This window comes from Microplitis demolitor, chromosome 4 (genome assembly GCF_026212275.2).
Source record: "Microplitis demolitor isolate Queensland-Clemson2020A chromosome 4, iyMicDemo2.1a, whole genome shotgun sequence".
In the NCBI taxonomy this organism is placed as follows: Eukaryota; Metazoa; Arthropoda; class Insecta; order Hymenoptera; family Braconidae; genus Microplitis; species Microplitis demolitor.
The window spans coordinates 17,519,048-17,543,672 of record NC_068548.1 but is presented as its reverse complement, the minus strand read 5'-3'; the positions used below and the strand labels follow the sequence as shown (position 1 = coordinate 17,543,672).

General features: G+C 26.5%; 1 protein-coding gene across 4 annotated transcripts; it reads left to right on the top strand.

Annotated features, from left to right (window-relative positions):
• Positions 1 to 631: 631 nt before the first annotated feature.
• On the top strand, positions 632 to 20,780 carry LOC103574229 (insulin receptor-related protein). Of its 4 annotated transcripts, none has more exons than XM_008553636.3 (7): positions 632 to 976; positions 7,729 to 8,666; positions 10,010 to 10,430; positions 11,086 to 11,239; positions 13,225 to 13,405; positions 14,859 to 15,018; positions 17,466 to 20,780. In XM_008553636.3, exons 2-7 carry the CDS (start codon positions 8,380 to 8,382, stop codon positions 20,565 to 20,567), a joined length of 4,305 nt encoding a protein of 1,434 aa, XP_008551858.1. In that variant the 5' UTR covers positions 632 to 976; positions 7,729 to 8,379; the 3' UTR covers positions 20,568 to 20,780. The 4 variants fall into 4 exon arrangements, with proteins under 4 accessions (XP_008551858.1, XP_008551857.1, XP_008551856.1 ...); XM_008553635.3 differs by having other exon boundaries at positions 632 to 989; XM_008553634.3 differs by having other exon boundaries at positions 632 to 1,055.
• The last annotated feature ends 3,845 nt before the right edge of the window (positions 20,781 to 24,625 follow it).

Sequence of the window (24,625 nt, the reverse complement as noted above, 5' to 3'; positions counted from 1 at the left end):
GCCATCACTTAGAGGAAAATCAAAACTACTAATAAACCTCTATTGATAAAAAAAAGTTTTGACTTTTAAATCAAAATAATTTTTATAAATAAATAAATTTAAAACTTATTAATTATCATTAAATTAATTATAACAATAATCTCGGTAAATATAAAATATATTTAACGACAAAACATTTAATATAAATACCTTAATACTATTTATATATATGTACATGGATAAATTTAATGGATAAATCAATATTTAAATTAATTTAGCACGATTAAAAAAATATTTAAAATCCACATGAGAAATGAATATTTTATATTGAACTGTATCAAAGTATATAATAAATAAATATCGTACCCGATAAACAAAACCAACAATTTCCTTCGCTCCTCTTTTTTATTCTACTTCTCTGAGTCCTCAGTCTTCCGTTTTCTTTCTTTCATTGGTCTAATTTCCAGCCAAAAATTTAATTCAAACAGACCAATCACCATTAACCTACAAAAGAATTCACTAAATTTAAATGGTCAGTTTAAATAAAATTATGTTCATTAAAAAAATAAAATTTCATTTCTATCAATACTATACATAAATCTGTAAATTTAGTCTAGGCTTTTCTTCAGAATTCCATTTTTTTTTTTTATCTACTGTATATATATTTATATATGTATCAACGGTATCAACATTAGAATTTCATGTCCCATTGATCCTACGCTTATGCTCAAGTCCAGCTGACTTGTTTGTGTCGCCGCTGAATCGCTGAAAGCTGAACTGAAGTAGTCAGTAAATGTTCGCTTCTATACGTGCATAAAATACGTGTGTTGTATTTACGTACTATTATTTGTAATTTTAGTGTATTTACATATTAAACAAAACAATAAAATCAAACAAACAAACAAACAATTATAAAACAATAACAATAGCAACTAAATAAGTCATAAACTTGTAACAAAAAGTGACGCAGTGAATCTAAGCCTTAATATATATAAGGGTAAGAGTTGATGGTATGTTTTACGAAATATATATGTTTATATAATTTAACGAGTGATAATTGTGGATAAAAATACAAGGTGATTAATATTGGTATGATATTAGTGTACTGTGTAATATATGTATAATATATATAGAAATATGTTATATTGTGGTAAAAAGTAAAAAAAAATCTATGTATGTATTTATATGTACATGTATATGTATTAATATATATACACCATACACACAAGACGTTTATTTAACGTCGTAGTAACGGCAGTAATATATATTGTAGTTTGTATAAAAAATAATGAGATAGACTACTTAGTACGAAGAAAATGAAGTTCAAATAAATATAATATATAATAATATATAAACGACGCATGTGCGTATTATACGTGAGTATGTTTTGGGAAAGCGAGGGCGTCTGTTTCTTAAACACAACATTAATGGAAGATGAGTAGCATCGCTGTATATATGTATATATATCGCACTCACTAAAATATCTATTAATATAAACTGCTCACATTTTCATTTGGAGGGAAAAAGTTTACTCAGTCATATACACGTGGCCAATGATGTCGATTGCTTATTAGTCATTACGCAAGTAATCGTAAAATCAAAAATTTTTTTTTAAATTTAAATAAAATGGCACCTAATTCTGTTGATCTTTGATTCTCTTATCTAACCTACGTTTTTAAAACGTTCGTTTTATAAACTACGTATATATTTAGGGTGCATTTCTCTAAAAATAATAATAGTTTAATGATTTAAGAGTGCAGTAAATGATGTTAAGAAAAAATCACAATAAATTCCCTAAGTAATCTATTTTTCTTTTACATCTCACACTCATAAGTCATAACTTTAATAGCGTAGGAAATAAATATAAATAAACCATATGATAAATCTCATGATTGCTGAGTCCTCAAGATATATATATATATGAGACGTAGCCGCCTTGTAAACAAGTACGCGAGACCGTGTGACGTAATCCATTCAAGCGCATACTACGCAATACAGGCAAGTCCGTTTTACTTGCAGTGGCGCATCGTCTTCGTTATTATAACAATTATCCTCTTCTTTTTTTTTTTTATTTTTTCTTTGTAAGTCCCCCTTGTCCTTGAGCCCGGGCCCCAGATCTTTTTGCTTGTATATCCCTCGTACCTCCCTTGTCTCTTACCCGCTCCAAAAAGGTGGAAAAAAAAATCCATAAAAGAAATAAAATCTACCTATACTCTGCCTATAATATATAGATCCTACATACCTGTGGAAAAAATCTTTATATTTAAACTATACTACACAAAGAAGAATATGGTATTCCTTGAAACGCGAAGATTCTTTGCTTCTTTTCATCATCATCATCATTATTATTATTATTATGTTTATTTCTTTACGTTCCTGATGTCGAATCACTCGTTGTTGCTCTAGGCATGTAAATACACAATATATATGCTCCATCTCCCGGATCCGTTGGAAATTTTATACCCCGTGTTAATGTATAAGTATTGTTGGAATATATATATATATATATACGATATGAGGGCCCACGCGTCCTTTCCGGTGGCGCTCCCCTTGTACTTTTTACATTAATATGTGTACGTATATATGTGTGCATAAATAAATCCACATATGAGTAATCTATGTGATAGAAAAAAAAATCTTGTAGCAGTGTATAATCCACGTGAACATGTGCACGATGGTCATGAATTGGTAGATGAAATGAAATAGATTTTTTTATTAAATATTTCAAGAAAAAGACGCTCCAGTGTCGGAAATAATCGGGATATTAAGAACCTGCTCATCATATACGTCATTCCCGCACTACTTTTCTTCAACTCCTTTCTCTCTTGATGTTTTTTTTTATCTATTACATTATAGTAGTTTGTCATTGTCGTTTGAAAAACTTGCTTCATTCTATCCTTCACTACTAGTCGCTACATTACATTTGTATTGTATGTATTTATATACACATAAGTATATTGAAGGAGAAAATACGAACAGTTAGGAAAAAGAGAGAGTAGGGGAATCCTTGTGTTAAAGTCTGTTGGCATGTGCGCCACGAGCCTCGTACCATGAGTTGAACGGCAGTCGTTAGTTCAAAATAATCCAAATTCCACCGTGTTCTCCTCGTACGACAACCTGCTCTCCAGCACACGTCGTGCGTGCTGCCAGTAGAGTTAACATTGGTTATACCTTATATACCCGAAAATAAAGACCAGTGATGTAAGTAACTGAAGAGACCTACCCAAAGAAAATTACGAGCTACTTTTATTCATGTACACCATGAGATTATTGACCACGCGTGTTTCTCAGTGATCCAATTAGTCCTATTATCTTATTATAATAAAGATTTTATTTTATTTTATAACAATTAATACATGGCAGCAATTAATATTATATTTCATTAACATAATGCTACAAGTTTTATCATATTTTTCATTTTATTTACATGGTACTAGTGTGTAGTATCAAGGTTACAAGTTTATTTACCACCGGAAGTCGTGAATAATACAAACACGTTATATATTTGCTTTCTTAAATTTTATTAATTCGCTGTTGATGTATGTATTGGCGATATTATTGCTACTTTTTATTATTATTTTTTATTACTCTAGGCAAATATAATGGTTATGATTAAAATGAAAGAACAAGCAGTACGTGTGTGTAAAATATTTAGTAGATAAAACGAAAACACAATGATTATTTTAGGTCTTAGCGTGAATCGATCACGGATGGCCGTTAAAGACGTGATGTGAAACTTAAATACGTTATAATGTCGGATAGGACGCGTACGATGTTTTTCTTCTCGACATAACAGTGAGCATCACCAGCAGCTCTCATGCTTGGCATTCTCTTCATTCGTCATATTTCCTTGTTTTTCACTTTCTGTCTTACTCTTTAAACGCATACCAAGTCTCTCTGTAATACCGACACACAACAACAAAACATATACATATATATGATACACTCTATAATCACCTATCTACTGAACAAATCACATGGGCTTTTCGTGTTTCTACCAGCTTACGATAAAATTTCGAATACTATATATATACCTTTTGTTGCGCATGATCAGTTTCGGGTTTTTTTTATTCATTCTCTTTCCTGGCATGTGTGTTTTTCTTTTTTCTATATATTTTTTTCTTTCTTTCTCGTTTTCTTAAGGGGATACGCTCTGAACCTTTTTTCTAAACTCAAAAAAATAATCAGAACTATCTTTGTTGTACTCGTAGAATAAATTAAAATTTTAAAACAATTTTTCTCGGAGACGAATTGGAATTTTTGAAAATACGAAATTTTTAGCACTGTCAAGGTTTTAAAAAACGCCAAAGACTCTATTTTAAATTTCCAGTGTTTGTCGGTGAATTAAATTGAATTGAAAATCGGTTACGGTTACCCCTTAAGTTAACTATCGTCTTCATCTTTGTTTCATTCTTACATTTTTTATGTTAAAATTAAAATGAGAGGAAAAATTAATGCTGCTGTAAATAGCATAAATGTACATAAGGAAGAGAAATATATGTGTGTATTTATGATTAAACTGTGTAATCTGTCGCAATCGAAAGACAGTTCTGCGTCACCTCATTAATTCGCAAACAAATCATTGTAAAATTTATGATTGTATTATCTATTCAATTATGAGATATTTACGTTATAATTTTGACAGTTATTTTTATTATTTTACGTATTTAAAATGAAAATATTGAACTACAAATACATAGTGGTAAGACATCAATAATTTGTCTTGAATCTTTTTTTTTTTAAATATAAAAATATTATCAATGTCAACATGAAGAAATAGTTCAAAAGATTTTCTAAGATTTAACATAACAGTAAATTGATTATTTCCTTGAATATATTTCTACATATAAATATATATGTATACATATAAGAAAATAACATAACAATAATAATAGCTTGTAATTTAACAGCGTGAAAATAAGCTTACGTAAGAGTACCGGCTAAGCGATCGGAAAACAATTCTATGCTCGTGACGACATCAATGTTGTTTTAAACTTGTGATTCGGGTGACAAAAAAATAACAACTAAACAGTTTATATAAAAGAGCAAGAGAGGAAATAGATGAATAAAAAGAAGCATAAGATAAATAAAGAATGAAAGAGAGATGAAACAGATGAGGCCTCGATCCAATTCGGTCGATTACCCGCTTCTGTCATATTAGATAAAGAGACCAATTTCTGTTTGCTTAAGTTTATCGGACCACTATTTTATTTATTTTCATTTTTTTACTCTTATTTTCTTTTTATTCTTTTTCGAATACATGGATAATACACACGTGTATATGTCATTATTTTTTATGAATTAAAGTACATTCAATAATAATCATTATTATTACTGTCTCAATGTTTTTACTGGCGCAATGACACCGCTCAGTGTGACTCGACGCATTCCGCAACGCCTTGCAATATATATATTTATATATATATATATATATATATATTATTTGTTTTATCTATTTAATTTCTTTTTAATGTCTATATTAATGCGATACTTTTCTAATTTTAATCGCTCCGATTCACATAGTCTCAATATAATTTATGTCACTAATGAATGTTTTTTTTTTTCTGGCTCTATTAATTTTAATAATCTTTTAAATTTTTACTAAGTTAATTATACATAAAATAATAATCAGTTTTCAACATAAAATTAAAAAAAAATTTATAATAATAAAAAAAATAGTTTATAAAAACATTGAAAGTATAAGATTAATTGATCAAATAGTAATTAAAAATAATTTATCTCATAATTAATATACAATTATAAACAACAACCGATTATATTTATTATTCATAAAAGTAATTATATAGAATAAATATACTTTCAATATACTTTCACAACATTGTATCAGTATAAAATAAACATAAATATAAATACTTTTTAAATTTTGTTTTAATACAAAACATGTTTTTAAAAAAATTGAACGCAAATAATTTTTTTAAATAGTTAAATTTTCTATTATTGGTTTGAAAAATGAATATTACTATGAATAAAATTTTAAAAATTTATTGTAATATTATATACTACTTTACATCTACTTATTATTTTTTTTTGTTTATCTCAAACGATGACGCGGGCTCTTAAAATATGCCAGAAGATAGAAACAAAGTTAACATACTTCAACGTGTAAAAATTATAGGCATACATACATATTATTACTATATACATATATTTTAAACTACGTCAATTTTTATATGACAAGTAATAAAAAAAAAAAAATACGTCTGTTAATCTTGGACAAAACAAGATAAATTATATTTATGATTAAATATCATACGCGAAGAGTTGATGGAATTATTAATTAAATGAAAATTTATTAACTATAACTAACTATGGAAAAGATTAAAAAAATTAGAGAAATCTACCCCAAGTACTAACTGCGTGATCTAAGTAAATTGAGAAGGGAAGTTAACCTTGTGAAAGTCCAAAAAGTAAATGAATTGAAATAAAAAATGAAATAGAATTACGATAAATATCAAGCAAAGAATAAAAGAAAAAAAAAACTTTAGTATATAGTCATAGAAAAATAGAGTAAAGCATAGTATATATCTCTGTGAGCGAGCACTTACTAGTAATTCTTGTTATCGCGTGAAATTATGAATGGGCGGATTTGCAACTGATACGTCAACGGAAGCCAATGTAGTAAAATTCCCACCATTCGGGTTTATATATATATATATATATATATATATATAATATTCTTTTTCCTTGTAAAAACTTACAAGCGTATCTGAATAATCACGCTATCCAAAAAATCTCTTCTTCATATATTTATTTTGCTTCTATATACTACTACTTTTTAGTTGATTTCCGATAAATTTTTTTAAATAAATTTTTATCGGGAACATGTAGCCTTATTTGGTAAAAAGAATATTATAATTGATAAAATAAAGTATATTTTATTTTTTTTTTTTATTTTTGTTCTACAATAATTTTTTCAATTTTAATAAAGGTTCCAATCTACATGATTAGTTTTTTCTTATGGTAAAAATTTCATTATTATATCTTTAAAAGTTTTCGACGGACGATTGTGAAATCTTTATATACTTATTATTTAGGCAATTATATTAATCCAGTTCAAAAATTTAAAAAATCAGTTAAGTTTTTAGGAAATGGTGGCAACTTACAATTTTCAAATTGATGAAAAATGTAGCTTCCGTGGTTTTCTTCTTGAATTACTTTTTAATCGAAACTTAGGTGGTTTTCGAACTCAAAATTTATCACAAATGACAAAAAAACTAATTTTTGATTCAATTTTATCTTGGAACTTCAAAATAAAGACATAATGAGAAATCTACTTCAATTTCAGATGCCGAAAGGCCTTTTTTAATTTTTTTTTATTCGATGCCTTTCTGTTGTTTATATTTTTTTTTACTACCTGTGGGTCGACTGAGACTTACGCAACCTTGTGATTCTGCTGGTATCCTAATGAAGTTGATAAATGAAAAAAATAAATAAGTAAACGATTTAAAAAAAATAAAGAAAAAGCCGATTAAAAAAAAAGTAATAATAAAATTACACACCTTTCACTTGTGTTTATTTTGTTTTTTACTCCACTTTCGCTTAAGTTTAAATAATATTGATATCATCTAATAATGCGTACTGTCATAATAATAATTATTATTATTATCATTATTATTATTATTATTATTATCATAAATTCTTATTTAAAATTAAATTTTAATAATATATAAAAATTTTGAGTTTTATAGTATATATAACAATTATTTACATACATTTTTATTTTATCAGGTGGCGTTTGAAATCTTCAATTGACTTATGGTAATGATGAAGTCAAAGAAGTTCTTTATATTTAACAAGAAGTTATTTTAGTCGACGAAACAGCGATACAAGTAAAAGTGAATAAATTTTTTTTTCTCAGCAGTACTTAAAAATAAAAAATTACAAATAAAACATAATCCTTATGAGCGTTGGGGACCGGTTAAAAGACGTAAGGACTCGGGTGTTTGATACCCTGATGCTCTATATATCGCGTGAAATTGTGTTCTCAAGCTGGTGGTGGTTTCATTGTAACTTTATTATTATTAATATACGAACGTTCTAATTGTGTCAGTGCTCAATAAGAGAATATAAATAATGATAACAAATGGAAAAAAAATATTACAAGTTATTTAGGTATTAAAAAAACTAACTTACGGAGGAAGGAATATCGATGACGAAGAAGTATGACGCATTAAGATCATAAAATACCTGCAATTTTCAAGGTTTGATATTTGTTTTATATTGTAAGAGAGCAGAAACAAAGTTAAGAAACAAGTATCAGCATCAGTATAAGTGGTGTATATTGGGTGGTAGTAGGGACAACAGATCATCGCGACATCCTCGACAAGACCCGTGGACGTGAGAATAAATCAGTGAAAAACGTGTCCATGAAGCGACAAGATGAAGACGCGGAAGCTGCTGTTGCCGGTGTTATTAACGCTTGGCATTGTGTTTTTCTTAGCGCTTCCATCGATTGCGGATGACCATAAATCTAGAGTTAAATCTGTCAGTAAAAGATATTCTAAATCTTATAGTAAACATCGGGATAAAACTTCTAAGGGAAAGTATGATCCGGAATTAGATGATAGAGCGTATGTTGACACTGATCAAGATACTAAACATATTATTAATGACGATGATATTGACAGTTTTGGATATAGGAGTAATCGTGCCATTGATGTTTCAAGGTATTATTTAATAAAATTTATACAACTATCATTTTTATTTTTAATTTTAAATATTACTAATTCATATATTTAATTAGTATTTCTTTAAACAGATTATAATGTCTTTTATTAGATAATTTTTTTTTTTTATAAAAATGTAATTTTTTGAAGTCTTTTTTATGGTATGATCAAATTTTTGAATTAAAATATTTGCAAGTTCTTTACAAATGACCATCTCAAAATATCGAAGTTCTAATTAGCAAATTGTTTAACTCCATTTTAGAAAATCCTCCATTTCTGCGAAAAAAAAATAATTTAAAAATTAATTTCATATCTAGTATATGTGTAATGTTTTTGTCTAGGTTATTCAAATAATATTTTTTCTGACTGTTACTATCTGAAAATTGCACAGAATCACCTACTAAAAAATATTAAGTTAGACAATTTAGTAATTAGAATCTCCATCAATTTTTTTTTACACGGAAAAAAACAAAATATTAAAAATTAATAAACAATAGTAAAAAGTGGAATCTGTTATCAATTAACTTTTAGGTATAAATACGTGTATTATTAGTGTAAATTAATTAATTTATGGCATACATATATTAAAAAGTAATGATTGGTAAAATTAAGAATTGGTATCTTAGATACTGATTTTCCCAACCAAAAAATTGCAAAAGTTACTAACTTTTATTTTATAAATTCGATATCACTTATCAATTATTAGCTTAAAATATCATTTATTTATTATTATAAATTGATTTACAATATACATAAATCGAATAAGTGGTAAATAATAAAATGAAAAATTAGTATACTAGATACAGATTTTTTGCTCATAAAAATACCGAAAACTTGTAACTCTTATTTTATAAATTCTATCCCATTGATTAATAATTAATATAAAATATTATTTATTCGTTATTATAAATTAATTTATTATATACATATATCGAATAAATGGTAAATTTTTCGAATTTTTCTATGTTTATTTGAATAGTAATAAATAACTGTAGATACCAATTTATCGATTCTTTTTCATATTAATTTTAATACACGAAATTACAAATTTTGCTCTTCTATGTGTATCAAATTTTAATATAAATAATAGCCATTTTGTAATATATATAATGATCCTGGTTTGATATTAGTATCGAATATACTAATTTTAAGTCGAAAATAAACTACAAACTATTAAAATTTTGAGCATCATTTTTTTCCGTGTATATGTCATTAAGTGTGTGACGTAAAAACGTATTTTTATCTGTTGAAATATCTTTAAACAAATATTTACCGATAAATAATAGTTATTATTATTATTATTAGTATTATTATTAATATATAGTTTTGTATTTTTATTGCAGTTCTAATAATGGAAATTCAAGTAAAAATGGACAGCAAGTTAAATCAAATTTACCGAACGAAACATTGAAGATGGACAAAAAAATATCTACGAAGCCACGTAAATTAAAGAATGTTACTATTGCTAATGGTATTTGTCAGAGTATCGACATAAGAAATCGTGTTCGCAATTTTGAAATATTGAAAGATTGTGAGATCATCGAAGGTTTTCTTCAAATAGTATTGATCGACAATAATACAGAAGCTGATTTTGAGGGTCTTAGTTTTCCAAAATTACGTGAAATTACAAGTTATATGATGTTATATCGTATAAATAATCTCCTGACTCTACGTCATTTATTTCCAAATCTAGAAGTTATTCGTGGTGATAAAACTATACTTGATTACTCGTTTATGATCTACGAATTACCAAACCTAGAAGAGGTAATAACTTTTTTTTTATATATTTATACTAATACGTTTCATACGGATTACTAATATTTTAAAGCCTTTTCTTTTATTTTCATTCATTAAAAAAAATTAATATTAATTTTCATTTATAATCAAAATTAAACTATTAACTTTATATTATTTGCTAACCATTAATGCCAATAAATAGTTATTAAATTATAAGTTTAAATGGTAGGCAAACATTAGTGATCATAAATATCACGTTAGACATTAATAATTGGAGTGACACTTATTGCGTATTAAAGACTACGAAATAAAATTTAAAAAATTATGACTGATCAATCGTGACTCAGACATCACGTAAGATCAATCACTACCCAGTTTATTTCAGTCTTATCTTCGTATCAAGTCTCACTCTTAATTGTAGATCATTCCCACGCGAAATCTTCGTATTTTGTGTCTTCGAACTAATTTGTCGGTCTTGACTGGTTAACAACCAGGTCAAATACCGTTAACTACTTAACCGAATTAAACGACCATCTTAATTTCTGTCTTTCTCATCACCTCCTCTATCTCCAGCACAACTTGCTCCTAGTCATCTTTTACTCATGAAACTTATAATTATAATTCACAATTTATATAAGTCTTTGAATTGTTGTTGTTGTTATTATCATCATTTTTATTACAGATTGGCTTAACGAAGTTGACTAAAATCTTAAGAGGAGCTGTGAGAATTGAAAAAAATCCAGAGCTTTGTTATGCTAGTACAATAGATTGGAACGAAATTGTTGTTAATGGAGAAAACTTCATCAAAGATAATCAAAATCCAGCCGATTGTCGGGGTAAAAAATTTATAAAAAAGTATTTTTTTTTTTTTTATATTTTTGTTTTTACACTTGATCAGATAATTTTTTAACATCTCAAAGCAATTTAATATGTGATAATTTGTATAAATGATCAAGACAAAAAGTAATAATTGATAAAGTATATTTTAATAATACTGTAATAAATCGGCGTTAAAATGATCTTCAATGGTAGAGTGGTGCTACTTAGCAATGTTATCAAACCGGTATTCAAATGCTGTGCATGCGGAGTAAATGAACTTTGATCGGGGTATGGCGGCTGTCCAATTTCAAAACCCAGTAAGGAATCAGTTTTTCAAAATCAATTTTTTTGTATTTTTAGTTCCAGTGGAGTTTTGTGAATATGATTCAATTCATATTTCAAAAATTTTATTTTTGTCAGTTACTGTGTTTTGAAATTAGGCAGACAATGGGGTTCGAATATAAAACGTTTTAAGATCCACAAAACAGAAAAAAAAAATTGTATTTTATTCAAATTACGAAGCTGTCATTCATGAAGATAAAAACAATTTTATTACCTACAAAATAAGCAATGTCACAAAATCGCATAAATTTTCTTATCACTTATCCAGTTGAATATTAAGAAACAATATAATAATTATTTTTATTGCAACTGATGTTTTTCATGAAGTAATAACTGATTTAAAGATGATAAATTAATCATTGATAATTTAATTTTATTGTTGTAGCTGATTAAGTTCGCAAAAAGACTTAAATCATGAAAACATGTTTTCCATATTGTATACAATAATATTAACATGTCATTGTGGACAAATATTCTTTGGATTTCTCTATAAATTGATAAGTCTGTCGTATCACTAACTTTTGAAACAATTAAAATTTTCGTTTTTTTTTTTTTTTTTTTTTTTTTTTTTTTGTGTTTGAAATACCATTTAACTTCTGATAATTAACAAATACAATTAAGTTTTTATCAAGACAATTAATACAGAGAAAAAATTAACGCCGTTTTCGCGGTTAAATTTAACACCAATTACCTGAACAGCGGGATCTCACGGAGTTGCTCAGATTTCTTTTTGCTGTGTAATTACAAAAACAAAACAAGCAAATAAGAATATTACGATGTAAAACGCGATTATCGACTACGGGATTAAGTCTAATGTAGTCCTTCATATACTTAAAACCTGTTTATTTGATATATCATACATGCTAGATAGGCTTTTATAATCTATTGCATGTGCATTATCTGATGCGAATTATTAAGATGTGATTTATAGAACAACTGGCTTATAAAGTTTTCAAATAGTTATAAAAGTACAAGTAAATATGCTTTTTTAAGCTGATAATAAAAAGATTTATTTCATTTACATTTGCAATTTAATCTGTAAACTAATAAATATAATGATAATATTACCAGCAAATTGTAAAAAATTTATATAAATCATATACTGACATTAACAAAGTGATACTCGGAAAGAGAGGGGCAAAGTGGGCCCCCTAAAGAAAATAATTATGATATCATTAATTTTTTTTACGCGTTTACTTCTTTTTAGACCCTTGATACTTATTTTTACTTCATTGTGCTGCGTCCATTAAAATTGAAAAATCGAAAATTAGGGGCAAAGTGGGTACTTCAAAAAATTTCGGATTCGATATCTTTTATTCTTTGAACGTGTAATTTGCAAATAATCATAAAACAATTATATTATACTAATATAAAAAATCATACTAATAGTCTGCTGCAATATAACATTAAAACGTAATTTTATTATCTTTAACTTTCTTAATGAGTTATATTTAATGAACAGTTTCGGTCTATTTTAGCCCTCATTATATAAGAAATTTCGATAAGCTTATTATCTGTCCGAATTTATTGACGTATAGAAAATTTTTAGGGGCCTACTTTGCCCCCAGAGGTCCATTTTGCCCCCTTCGCCCCTATATCACAAGTACTTATTTTTTATTGATTAAGTTTTACATTGATTTCTTTATCTATTTATTTACAGTTAATTGCTCATCATGCCCTGGTAAATTATGTTGGAATGAAAATATTTGCCAAAAAACAAAAAAACCAGTATGTCATGAAGAATGCCTGTCGGATTGTTTTGGTCCAAGTGATAAGGACTGTTTTGTTTGTAAAAATTATCGATTTGGTGGCAGATGTGTATCTAAGTGCCCAGATCATTTGTAAGTTTTTTTTTTCTAACTCAATATTTTAATATTTTATTTGAAATTGCAGTAAGAGACATCAAATTCGATCGCTATTTGTTAAAGTTTAGATGAAATAGCTTATACAAAATCAGAGACAGTTTTACATGTCCAATAAATAAGTTTAAAAAAAAAAAAAAACTTATTAATGTTATAAAAAAAAATAAATTAAATAATCCTTGTAGCTAAAATAAAAGAAAAAAATTGCACTGGCAAATAATTTTCCTTGAAATTTAAAGAAAATTACTTGAAGTTACTTAGCAAATTAAAATCGGCCCGGAATATAAAATATGAACATGATTATGGATTATCTTGTTTATATATTTCTATTTAATTACTTAGATGGAGGTTCCGAATATTCAAAATAATTATTAATTTACTTTAGTTTTAAATTTTCAGTTCATAAATTTCATTTACTGTTTGAAAGTCGATTAATTTTAAAGTTGATACTTCTTAAATTGAAAGATCAACTTTACGATTTGAAATTTTACAATTTCGAAGATAAATATACCATACATCTACTGTTAAAATTATTCTATTTAACGTATAGTTATTGAGAAAAAAACGATTAAAAATCGTGTTTTTAAATCCTTATACATGGGCTCTTACGACAGAAACACTATGCCCTTAGCAGTATGAATGTTTTTTCGCTGTCAACTTTCCAACTTTGAGCTCTCAAAAACTGATATAAAAAAATCGAATAAGTATAGCGTTAAATGATGTATTTAAAAGTTATTGTCACCGCTACAAATAATGACAAAAATAAAGTTAAAAAAATTATTTTAGTGGTTAATAAGTTGAGGCGCCAATTTTAAAAACATAAGAAATAAAAAAAATTTTTTTTTTTTAGTCTCTTCGGTAGAAACTCCAATTTTTAAATAAACATAAAATACAATAAATCAATTTTAGAGATCAATACTTAGCTCTATTTTGAATGGAGGACAAGTATTTATTTGAGTTTTTGCTACCCCCCTGACTTTAGCGGTTATGTTCGTTCAAACACATGTCCACACGTATCTATCAAAAAGAATTGTTGCCATGTCTTATTTAAAATTTTTACTACGGAAGTATTTTAAATATTTTAATTTATTAATCATTAATAAATGTGTCCAAATAAACTACAAATAATTTTTATTATTAAAATAAAGAATAAATCATATTTTTGTTAGCTCAAAAAACGAAAAAGCGAAGTTGCTTTTTTGAGTCATTTAGTAACGCTTGAACTTCTTTAAATTGAATGTCTCAATTTATTTTTGAACGAAATTAATAAAATTATTGAATCGGAAAGAATTAAATAAATTAATAATATAGAAAAATTAATATCAATTACAATTAACTATATCGTTTGTTGAGTCTCTTACTTTAATTTATTATTATTATTATTATTAATTAATTAATTAATACAATTTACTTTTTGTTTTCATAAAATTAGATATGCATATTCCTTACGAAGATGCATAACGGCTGAAGAATGTTTAAAATTAAACATTATCCATAAAAATGAAGATGAAAGAAAACAATGGCGCGCGTTCAATGGTTTGTGTTTAGATCATTGTCCAATTGATTTTGAAGAAAGAATCGATCAAAATAATGTAATTAAATAAAACTTATTATTTTTATTTAATAGTATCTTATATATCTTGTGGCATTGGTAGTATATTAGAGTGTCACCAGCATACAAGAATGTAATACTCGATGTCACGAATTGTATACAATAGTTTATGAAATTAATGCACGAAGAAAATCGCTGTTGAAATTCTTAAGTCAGCGTCATACATTCGGAGTTATGAAAATAATTTACTTTATTATTATTAAAAAAGATTTATACTTGTTGGAATTGAATAGTTTGTTTAAAGAGGGTCTACAGTAATTTTTGTCTAAGCTTTTCTTTCAAACAAAGCCTCTAAACGTAAAATTAAGAACGAGGCTCGATACATTACTCTCTAATCTAGCAATCTACGTTTTCATTTTTAAAAAGATTCATTTGCTTCAAAAGTTTAAACCCCTCTTAATAATATTAACTTAACATGCGTTCTTACTTTTTTCTCTTTCACACCCAAGTGTACGATATTATATTTGTTGCCCTAATACAATAATCAGGAACTTTGGCCGAATTTTCTCTTATGGACTTTTTTGCGCGACTCGTGAATCAAATAAGGGCTAACTGTTTCGAATTTAATTTCAAGACTATTAAATTTTTGAATATATCTCAATAATTTTTAAATAATTAATCAAGTTTTTTGAACTATCGAAAATATTTATATAACAGTTATTGTAAAAAATTTTAATTCTTAATTAGACATTACTTTGACTTGGATTTTTTTGTCATAATAAATCCGGCAATATTGCAATTTTAAAATCTCAATATAAACATATATATGTGAATATACGATTAATACACATCATGGATGATAACAATAAAAATAATTATAATAATGTGAGAAATTATCATGGATCTTTTAAAAGGAAATTTGTTCAATTAATTATAATTGACTAAGTAACTTAAATATTTTGACAGTTTAAAAATAACCTAATAATTTTCTGGTCTCCTTTATCTATGTTTACAAACGTATGTTTTTTTTTTTTTTTTTTTTCATCGTGATAACACTATTTTTTTACAACGATTATATTATTAACATAAATTAAAGAATATTTTGAAACATTATCTGCTCCTTTATCTATTCTAATAATATTTTTTTTTTATGAAGTTGAATCATAAAAAGTTATAGTTTTCCATAAAATTCTGTGTCAAAACTTTGATTTTTAATCGTTTATGATTTTTTCGAATGATCGATAACATACATTGAAATTTTTAAGAACGACAATTATTAATTCATTCTTTCCAAAAATATAGAATTCGAATTTTTAACTTATAGTAAGCCTCACGCAAGAATATCCTAAAGCAAACGAATATTATCAAAAAATTAAAGCGCGCTTCGCTAGGTTAGACATAGTAGTGCATCAATGTGCAGTCTGTAGTTTGTGTTTAGAGATTTTTTTTTCCAAGAAAAATTCAGCCGAAAGTATCTGATCTCCTTTTAACGAAAGTTAACTCAATGAAAAAAAACGTCAACTTTGGTGTTATGTCGTATCAATTAATGGAGATAAGTAAAGTTAAAAAATTCAGCTGACGTTGCATTGATCTAGATATGCGTGGGCTGATTAATTAAATACGCGCGTGCAGAGTAGAGACGTCTTTGGTTATGTTAATAAAGTACAGTCCAACTCCATTATCTTGGAACTTTCCCTGAATCTTGACTCCCTTTTCGAGCTACGCTGTCTCCCACCCGATGCTATGCGTTTGTATATGTTGTGTATATTTATGTGTGCACCCTACATGTAGATGTAAGAGCGCGTGCGTATAGTTTATTTTTTAAGAAAGAAAGGACATCCGTTAACTCGGAAATTCTAAGAAATTTCCGCTCCTCCGTAGACTAACTGTCCGAGTTAATTGAGTTCGACTGTAGCTAAATTGAATGTGACGCCATAAAAGAGAGAAGTGATAGACTTGCTACCCCGATAGCCACCATAATCGCAAGTTAACTTCGCTACGACCGTTTTATGAAGTCAACTTGAAAGCAAGTGTTGGAGAGCAAACAGTTGCGGTTAAGTTGACAGTAGATTGTCTGTAACTTGAATTCAATTGGACTTCAAATGTTACTGTCAGATAATGACGGCAGTTGATTTACATCAACTTGCACGCAAGTATTATCCAGCCAAGGCTTGCCAGAAACTTTTCGTTAAAAGTTAGCCGAAAATGTTTCACTGCAGAACTTGCTGAGCAAAGTGTGGCTATCAGGGCAGTGGTTTGAATCATTGAGTAGTGATATACTTCGCCCATATCACTAAAATTTTGCAATTTAATATGCAAATTAGTGATTTAAAATATACTAAATATCACTTTGACCAATAAGAAAGACTTGTATCTTAATATAAAATTTTATGAGGCTGACTTTAATCATTTAACAGCGTTAAATTTTTTCAGGCGCGAATCACATAAAATAAATAAATATATTAATGAATGAAAAATTATTTTTAGGTTGCAACATGTAAACCATGCAATGGAACATGCCGTAGAATTGGATACAGTGGATTAATTCGTCATATATCTGATTTACAACGTTATCAAGGTACGACATTTATAGATGGTAATTTAGAATTTCAAATACATAATGGGATTCCAAATATTATTGAAGAATTAACAAACGCCTTTGGATTAGTTGAAGAAATAACGGGTTATTTAAAAATAACCCACTCATTTCCAATAGTATCATTGGATTTTTTCAAAAACCTACGAATTATAGGTGGTAAATATGTTGAGGTAGCTGGGGCTAGTGTTATTGCTCTTGATAATCCAAATTTATCAAGTTTATTTCCTGAATCACAAAAAGTTAAAGTTTTAAATGGTCGGTTATTTTTTCACTACAACCCGCGACTGTGTATGTCTAAAATAATAAGTTTTGCTAAATCGGCCGGTATTAAAAATTATACAGAAATAGAAATTCAACCAGATTCAAATGGTGAAAAAGTTGCATGTGATATTGTTAATATAAATTTAACAATAAAACAAAAAGGACCAAATAATGTGGATTTAGAATGGGAAATTTATAAACCAAGTGAAGGACAACGTTTACTGAGTTACCTATTGAGTTATGTTGAGACAAATAACGAAAATGTTACTTTTGAAGGTAATTCTTGTGGTGATAAACACTGGCGAGTATTGGATGTTGAAATTCCATTAACAGATTCACCAAATGCTAAAGTATCTAAATCAATCGTTGATTTAAAACCATATACAAAGTATGCTGCTTATGTTAAAACACTTGCTGCAAGAGATAAAAATTCATTTCGCAGTCCAACTGGACAATCTGAAATAATATATTTTATAACAGCACCCGATATACCGTCAGTACCATTAGATATTAAATCTTATGCTAAAAGTGACTCTGAAATAGTCGTCGAATGGAATCCACCTGAACAACCAAATGGCCCAATACAATATTACATTATTCGTGGTTATTTACGTAGTGAAGATCGTAAATTTTTATTAACACGTAATTATTGTACTAATGGATTAATAAATGAAGTTGAAGAACAACAAGTACCAGAAGTAACTATTAAAACACCAATATCTGTACCTCATGTCGATTCATGTTGTCTAAAAGATAGTCGTACTACTCATCCAATTGAAACAGTATCAAAAAGATTTGAAATATTTTGTATTGACAATACGACAGTAAGTTATACGTCGAACGATAAAAAAAATTATTGTCGTTTCAATCAACATCCAGTTAATGATAATTATAAATCAAATTATCACTTAAATGACAATTTATCAGGACATGAATTATTTGAATCATCGAGAGTTAAAAATAAAAATATTATTGATGATAAAAAAACCCGTATATACAATGATACCTATTATTCATTTGTATTTAATATAAGTGCCAATATAAATTCATACAACTTAAAAAAATTATATCATTTTTCACTTTATACAATATCTGTAACAGCATGCGGTGTTACGTTAAAAAATGGTACTCATTTGTGTTCATCAAATCAGTATACTAGTGTTAGAACAAAATCTTTATCACGTATGGATGATATTGATAATATTAAAATAAATGTATTAAATGATACTATTGTTTTAATAACATGGGACGCTGTTAATGAACCAAATGGTATTACTGTTTCATATACAATTGAGTATACGAATCTCGATGTACAAAATGCTAAAAAAAATTCAATATGTATACCAGAAAATGTTAATCGTAAAAAACGTAATGCTTATACATTAACGAATCTCACACCAGGTAAATATAGTGCACGATTACGTTCAACTTCACTTTCTGGTAATGGTAATTGGTCACAAATAAATTATTTTTCAATTGGTATTAAAGATAAAACTGTTACAGTAATAATAATATCGGTAGTATTATCATGTTTTGTTGTTGCTTTTGTTGTTAGTTATATTTATTATTTAAAGTTTTATAAAATAAAACAAACACGTATAATAGCGAGTGTTAATCCAGATTATATTGAATCAAAATATGTGAAAGATAGTTGGGAAGTTTCAAGAGATAATCTTGTTATTGGTGGACCACTTGGTAACGGTAATTTCGGTCGTGTATTTCGTGGTAAATTAAATGGTGTACAAGATGTTGCTATAAAAACAATAACAGAGAAAAATTATACAGAAGAAGAAAGACATGAGTTTTTAAACGAAGCCTCAGTTATGAAACAATTTACAACTTATCATATTGTTAAATTGGTTGGTGTTATTTCAGAAGGTGACCCACCTTATGTTATTATGGAATTAATGGAAAAAGGTGATTTAAAATCTTATTTACGCGAAAATCGTGATATATTAACATTAGATGTACCACGTATTGTTAGAATGGCGGGTGAAATAGCTGACGGTATGGCTTATTTAGAGTCGAAAAAATTCGTTCATCGTGATTTAGCAGCACGTAATTGTATGGTATCTAAAGGATTAGTATGTAAAATTGGTGATTTCGGTATGGCTAGAGATATTTATGAGACTGATTATTATAAGATTGGCCAGAAAGGTTTATTACCAATACGTTGGATGGCGCCTGAAAATTTATCTGATGGTGTATTTACTTCTTGTTCAGATGTTTGGTCATTTGGTATCGTATTATATGAAATTTTAACAATGGGTGAATTACCTTATCAAGGTTTTTCAAATGACGATGTCTTAAATCATGTATTACGTAAAGGTGTTGTTAGTATACCACGTAATTGTCCTGATATTATTATTAAATTAATGGAAAAATGTTTTAAATGGCGTCCAGATGACCGACCGACTTTTATGGACATAGTGGCCGAACTTGAACCATTTTTAGAACAAGATTTTTGTGAAAAATCGTTTTATCATTCAGATGAAGGTGTTGCCTTACGTAGTGTTGAGCATAAAAAAATTTACCATAATGCGGCACAATTTCGTTTTCATTGGGGTAATGATTCAACAGCTCGATGGGTACGTGAATTCGAGGACAATGTTACGTTATTGGATCAAACAGCTACAGCTGGTGTTGGTAGAAATCGAAAATATAAAAATGGATTTCAGCAATACGGTAGTGAACAACATGCCATGGTAGATATACCGCTCGATCGGTGATAGAGCTTTTACTCTTCTGGCATTTATTTATATTTTATTAATTAATTAATTATCATTATTTTTAAAAATGAGAAAAAAATTACGTTTTGTTTTTAATCATAAGTTAATTATCAGTCAGTCTGATAAATTTGTATGTATGTCAATATGTACAAACAATATTCTCAGGGCAACAATAGTCTATTATAGTTATTTAGGAGGAAAAAAAAAAAAAAAAAAAAAGACGCATGGATATGTAAAAAAGAAAAAAAAACAGATGAACGACATCTTTATAAGAACAAAGTCCACTTGCGTACTTTTATTTCATTTTATTATTTTTTTTAATCAACTATAGAATAATTATCAGTTCAATTCTCAAAGGCTTTTAACACAAAGAATTAAAAAAAAAATACTAACAGTCTGCGTGTTGTGGAGGATTTTGAGCTATGCTATATTTATTGAAATATTATATATCAATATTTAAAATTAAATATTCGAGTATACGATTAGTATACTATTGAGAAAAATAATAAAACCCATCCAATGATTGTCTGACATAGATAGATTTGTAAATTTATATACATTTAAATTAGATCATAAAAATAAATGATTTATGAATGTCGTAGTAGATTTTTTTTGCAAGGATTTATATACTTATTATTATTTCTGGTGAAGTAAACTCAGTATGGCTGGAATAGCATTACCAATACGCTATCAAGTCTAAAATAAAATAAAATTTATGTAAAATATTTAAATATTTAAAAATGATTATGTAATATTATTCAAATTATTAAAATATTTAGACTATTTCTTTACAGGAAATGAAAAATTCAATCCATCTTTTAAGTTTGAATTACTGCTCAAAGTATTTTTATACATTTTTTTATTAATTTAATTATCTGCAATTAAAATAGTTTTATAATAACATAGATAATTTTTTTTTAAATAATAAATTCAGAAGTAATAGTTTAAATATTATGATAAATTTTAATAGACTAAAGTCAGATTATAAAAAATCGTTACGTTTAATTTTATTTTAATCAAGACAATGAAAGATTTTTCATTTATCTGAAAAAAAAAAATTTTAACTTATTAATATTTCATTCCTCAATTGGGCCAATTATTTCCAATTAATATTTTATTATAATGATTGTTATAATTAAAAAAAAAAAAACATTAAGAAACTTAGCCGTAGGTCTCGAAATCGGGAACATATGTTTATTGTTTCTGCACCAAAGTTCCTCTTTTATGTGCTTTATATATTGTAAATATAATATATATTAATATTTAATTTTCGAATATGACGGATATAATTAATAAGTAATAAGAGTAGTAAATATGACTAAAAAAAAAAAAAATAATAAGTAAATAAATAAATAAATAAAGACTTTGAACCTCCGTAGATTTTAAATAAATGCCATCGGATTGGCTTTAGACTCTGTAGTTAATGCAATATCTAGTTTTATGATACAGTCACTTGTGTTCCTTCGACTTTTACTTTTTTGTAATTATTATTTTTCATTGTTTTTGTTTAATACATTAACTTTGTTATAGTTTTATAAATAACGCTTTTTTTTTTAATTTTATTGAACGCATACCGATAATCATGAAAAACTATTACTAATTATTGATAATTTAATTATTATTACTATTATAAATCTAAGTTATTGTTTATACATACAGGGAGAGACGAAACGCTTAGATATATTTTTTTATATTTAATCTTAAAATAAAAAGTTATAAGTTAAATTTTTTTTACGTATCGACTGCTATTGTAAAAATGGTGCACGCGTTAATTCTGTTTATTTTAAATATTAATTAATTTATTATTGTCAATGCATACAATTATTTAAATTTATTAAAAAAACTTCATTTTTTTTTTTAAATTATTTATAAGCAATAGTCAAATTTAATTATACAAATGATCAATTATAACCAGAGTGTTCAGTTATTATACCGATAATATATAGCACAATTAAAACATGGAACAAAAAAAAACCGTTTTTTTCAAGCATTTTCAAATAGATGTAAAAACTGTAAAATAAGTTTAGAACAAAACATTTATATGTGTATTTATATATTGAATAACAATAAAGCGCTAATTAGATTTAAACGTTAATATATATAAATATATTTATACAACGGTATCATATTATTATGGTGGCCATAGAGTGCCTTAAGGCAGGAAGTCGATCGGCAAAATTTTTTATCATGAAAATTTTAATTTTAATTTAATTAATTAACTTCCGGCCTCGTATTTAAGTATAAAATAAAAAATTTTGATATTAATAAAATTTAAATTTATTGTTATTATATTTAATTTTTATTATTGGTTCGATAACCTGCCATAACATATCATCAATCATTCTGCTGTAAAAATATTACTTATACTTAAAAATTCATACATAATATTAAAACAAATTTTAAAAAAGTAACGAAAGTATAGATTTTTCAACAATTTTAATAAATTGCTGAAAAAAAATTTTTAACAAATGAATTAAGCAACATATGCCATTTATATAAGTGAAACAATAAATTAAATATATTAATGTACACTTTGTATAGTTATTGAGAAAAAGAAAAATTCATGTGCACTGTATAGATGGTGTGGAACAAACAAGAAATAATTTTTTTTTCTCAATATTCTCCTGGATAATTAAGACTTAATTGATAATTCTGAACAAAAAAAGTGGAACTACATGGTTTCGGACGTTGTCATTTTTTATTGGAAAAAAAAAAAATCTTTTAACGCAACTTTTTTAATTCCTAATCAAAAATCCTGCCATACCGAGTCTTCCAAAACTGAGAAATTGCGAAAAACAAAAGAAAAAAAAAACATTAAGGATAAACTAGTTGATTAATTAATTGTAAATTAGTTTAAATATTTATGTACTTTAAAATTTTAATTTTATTTATTTAAGTACGTTTGTTTAACTACTTTCTGATTATCTTTATTATAATTATTATTATTTGTATATAAGCAATTATAAGAAAAAAAACATAAAATGCTTACAATTAGCCAAACCGAATTGATTTAATTGTTCATATATTTCATTATTGTATCTATTTTTTTACCATTTATTCTCTCTTGAGACTGATTGCAATATATATGTATATATATATATATATATATATATATATATATATATATATATATATATTTTTATCATTTCATTATATCTATTTGACATTACACATCGCATACACTATTACACTAATTTAGTATTGCCGCTGAGTATTACAACTAGTCACATAAGCCAAAAGTTTATTACTATCACAGATTTTTTTTTTTTTTTTTTTTTTTTCAGTTTTGTAATAAAGAATATTTGAAATCTTATTTACAATTTATTTTATTTTCTATTTCATCTCATTATAATAATAAGAAAATATTATTATAAGTGAATTGATTGTAAAAAAATATTGTATAAAATTTTGCTAAAATTAATATAAATTTATAATAATAAAATTTAATAATTTATTTAGTGGTTGTTATTTTAAGAATAACTTTTTTACCCGAGTAAATTTAATATTTATTTATAAATCATAATGATGGCCTTATTTTTTTGTTTTTTTGCTATTTACACTGTATTTTTAAAAAAATATATAAGTATACAACTTGTTTGATATTCTAAATCATTCATGATTAAGACAGTTGGTATCTATTACTTGTTTTACGAACGCTCTAATGAACTTGTCTGTAAAGAAACAAAAGCATTACTGTATTAATTATTGTTTCATATTGATAACTTCAATTTAAAAATAAATCTTCATATTACTAGCATTTAAACCGTGTTCCAATATCTGTTTGTCAGCCGAAATAACCAATTTCAGACTAATGTGATTTAGCGCGTCGGAACAGATTAGTTTTTTCCCGAGAAAAGAAAGATTAGTTTCTGCCCGCTGTATTAATTTATGGCTTGATTACGTCCTTGTCAGAATCGCATTTGTTTTATTGTAAACCTCTAAATATTCATGCAATTCTATAAACTAACTAATCTTATAGTTGAATTAGAGAAATTAAGAAAACTGATTAACTTAATAAAACGCCTTTGTTTTTTTTTGTTAAATTACTTGAATTTGAA

Coding starts and splice junctions, on each gene's coding strand:
- LOC103574229 (XM_008553636.3), top strand. CDS start 8,380: ATGAAGACGCGGAAGCTGCTGTTGCCGGTGTTATTAACGCTTGGCATT. Junction 8,667..10,009: donor CGTGCCATTGATGTTTCAAG/GTATTATTTAAT, acceptor TTTTTATTGCAG/TTCTAATAATGGAAATTCAA. Junction 15,019..17,465: donor AAAGAATCGATCAAAATAAT/GTAATTAAATAA, acceptor AATTATTTTTAG/GTTGCAACATGTAAACCATG.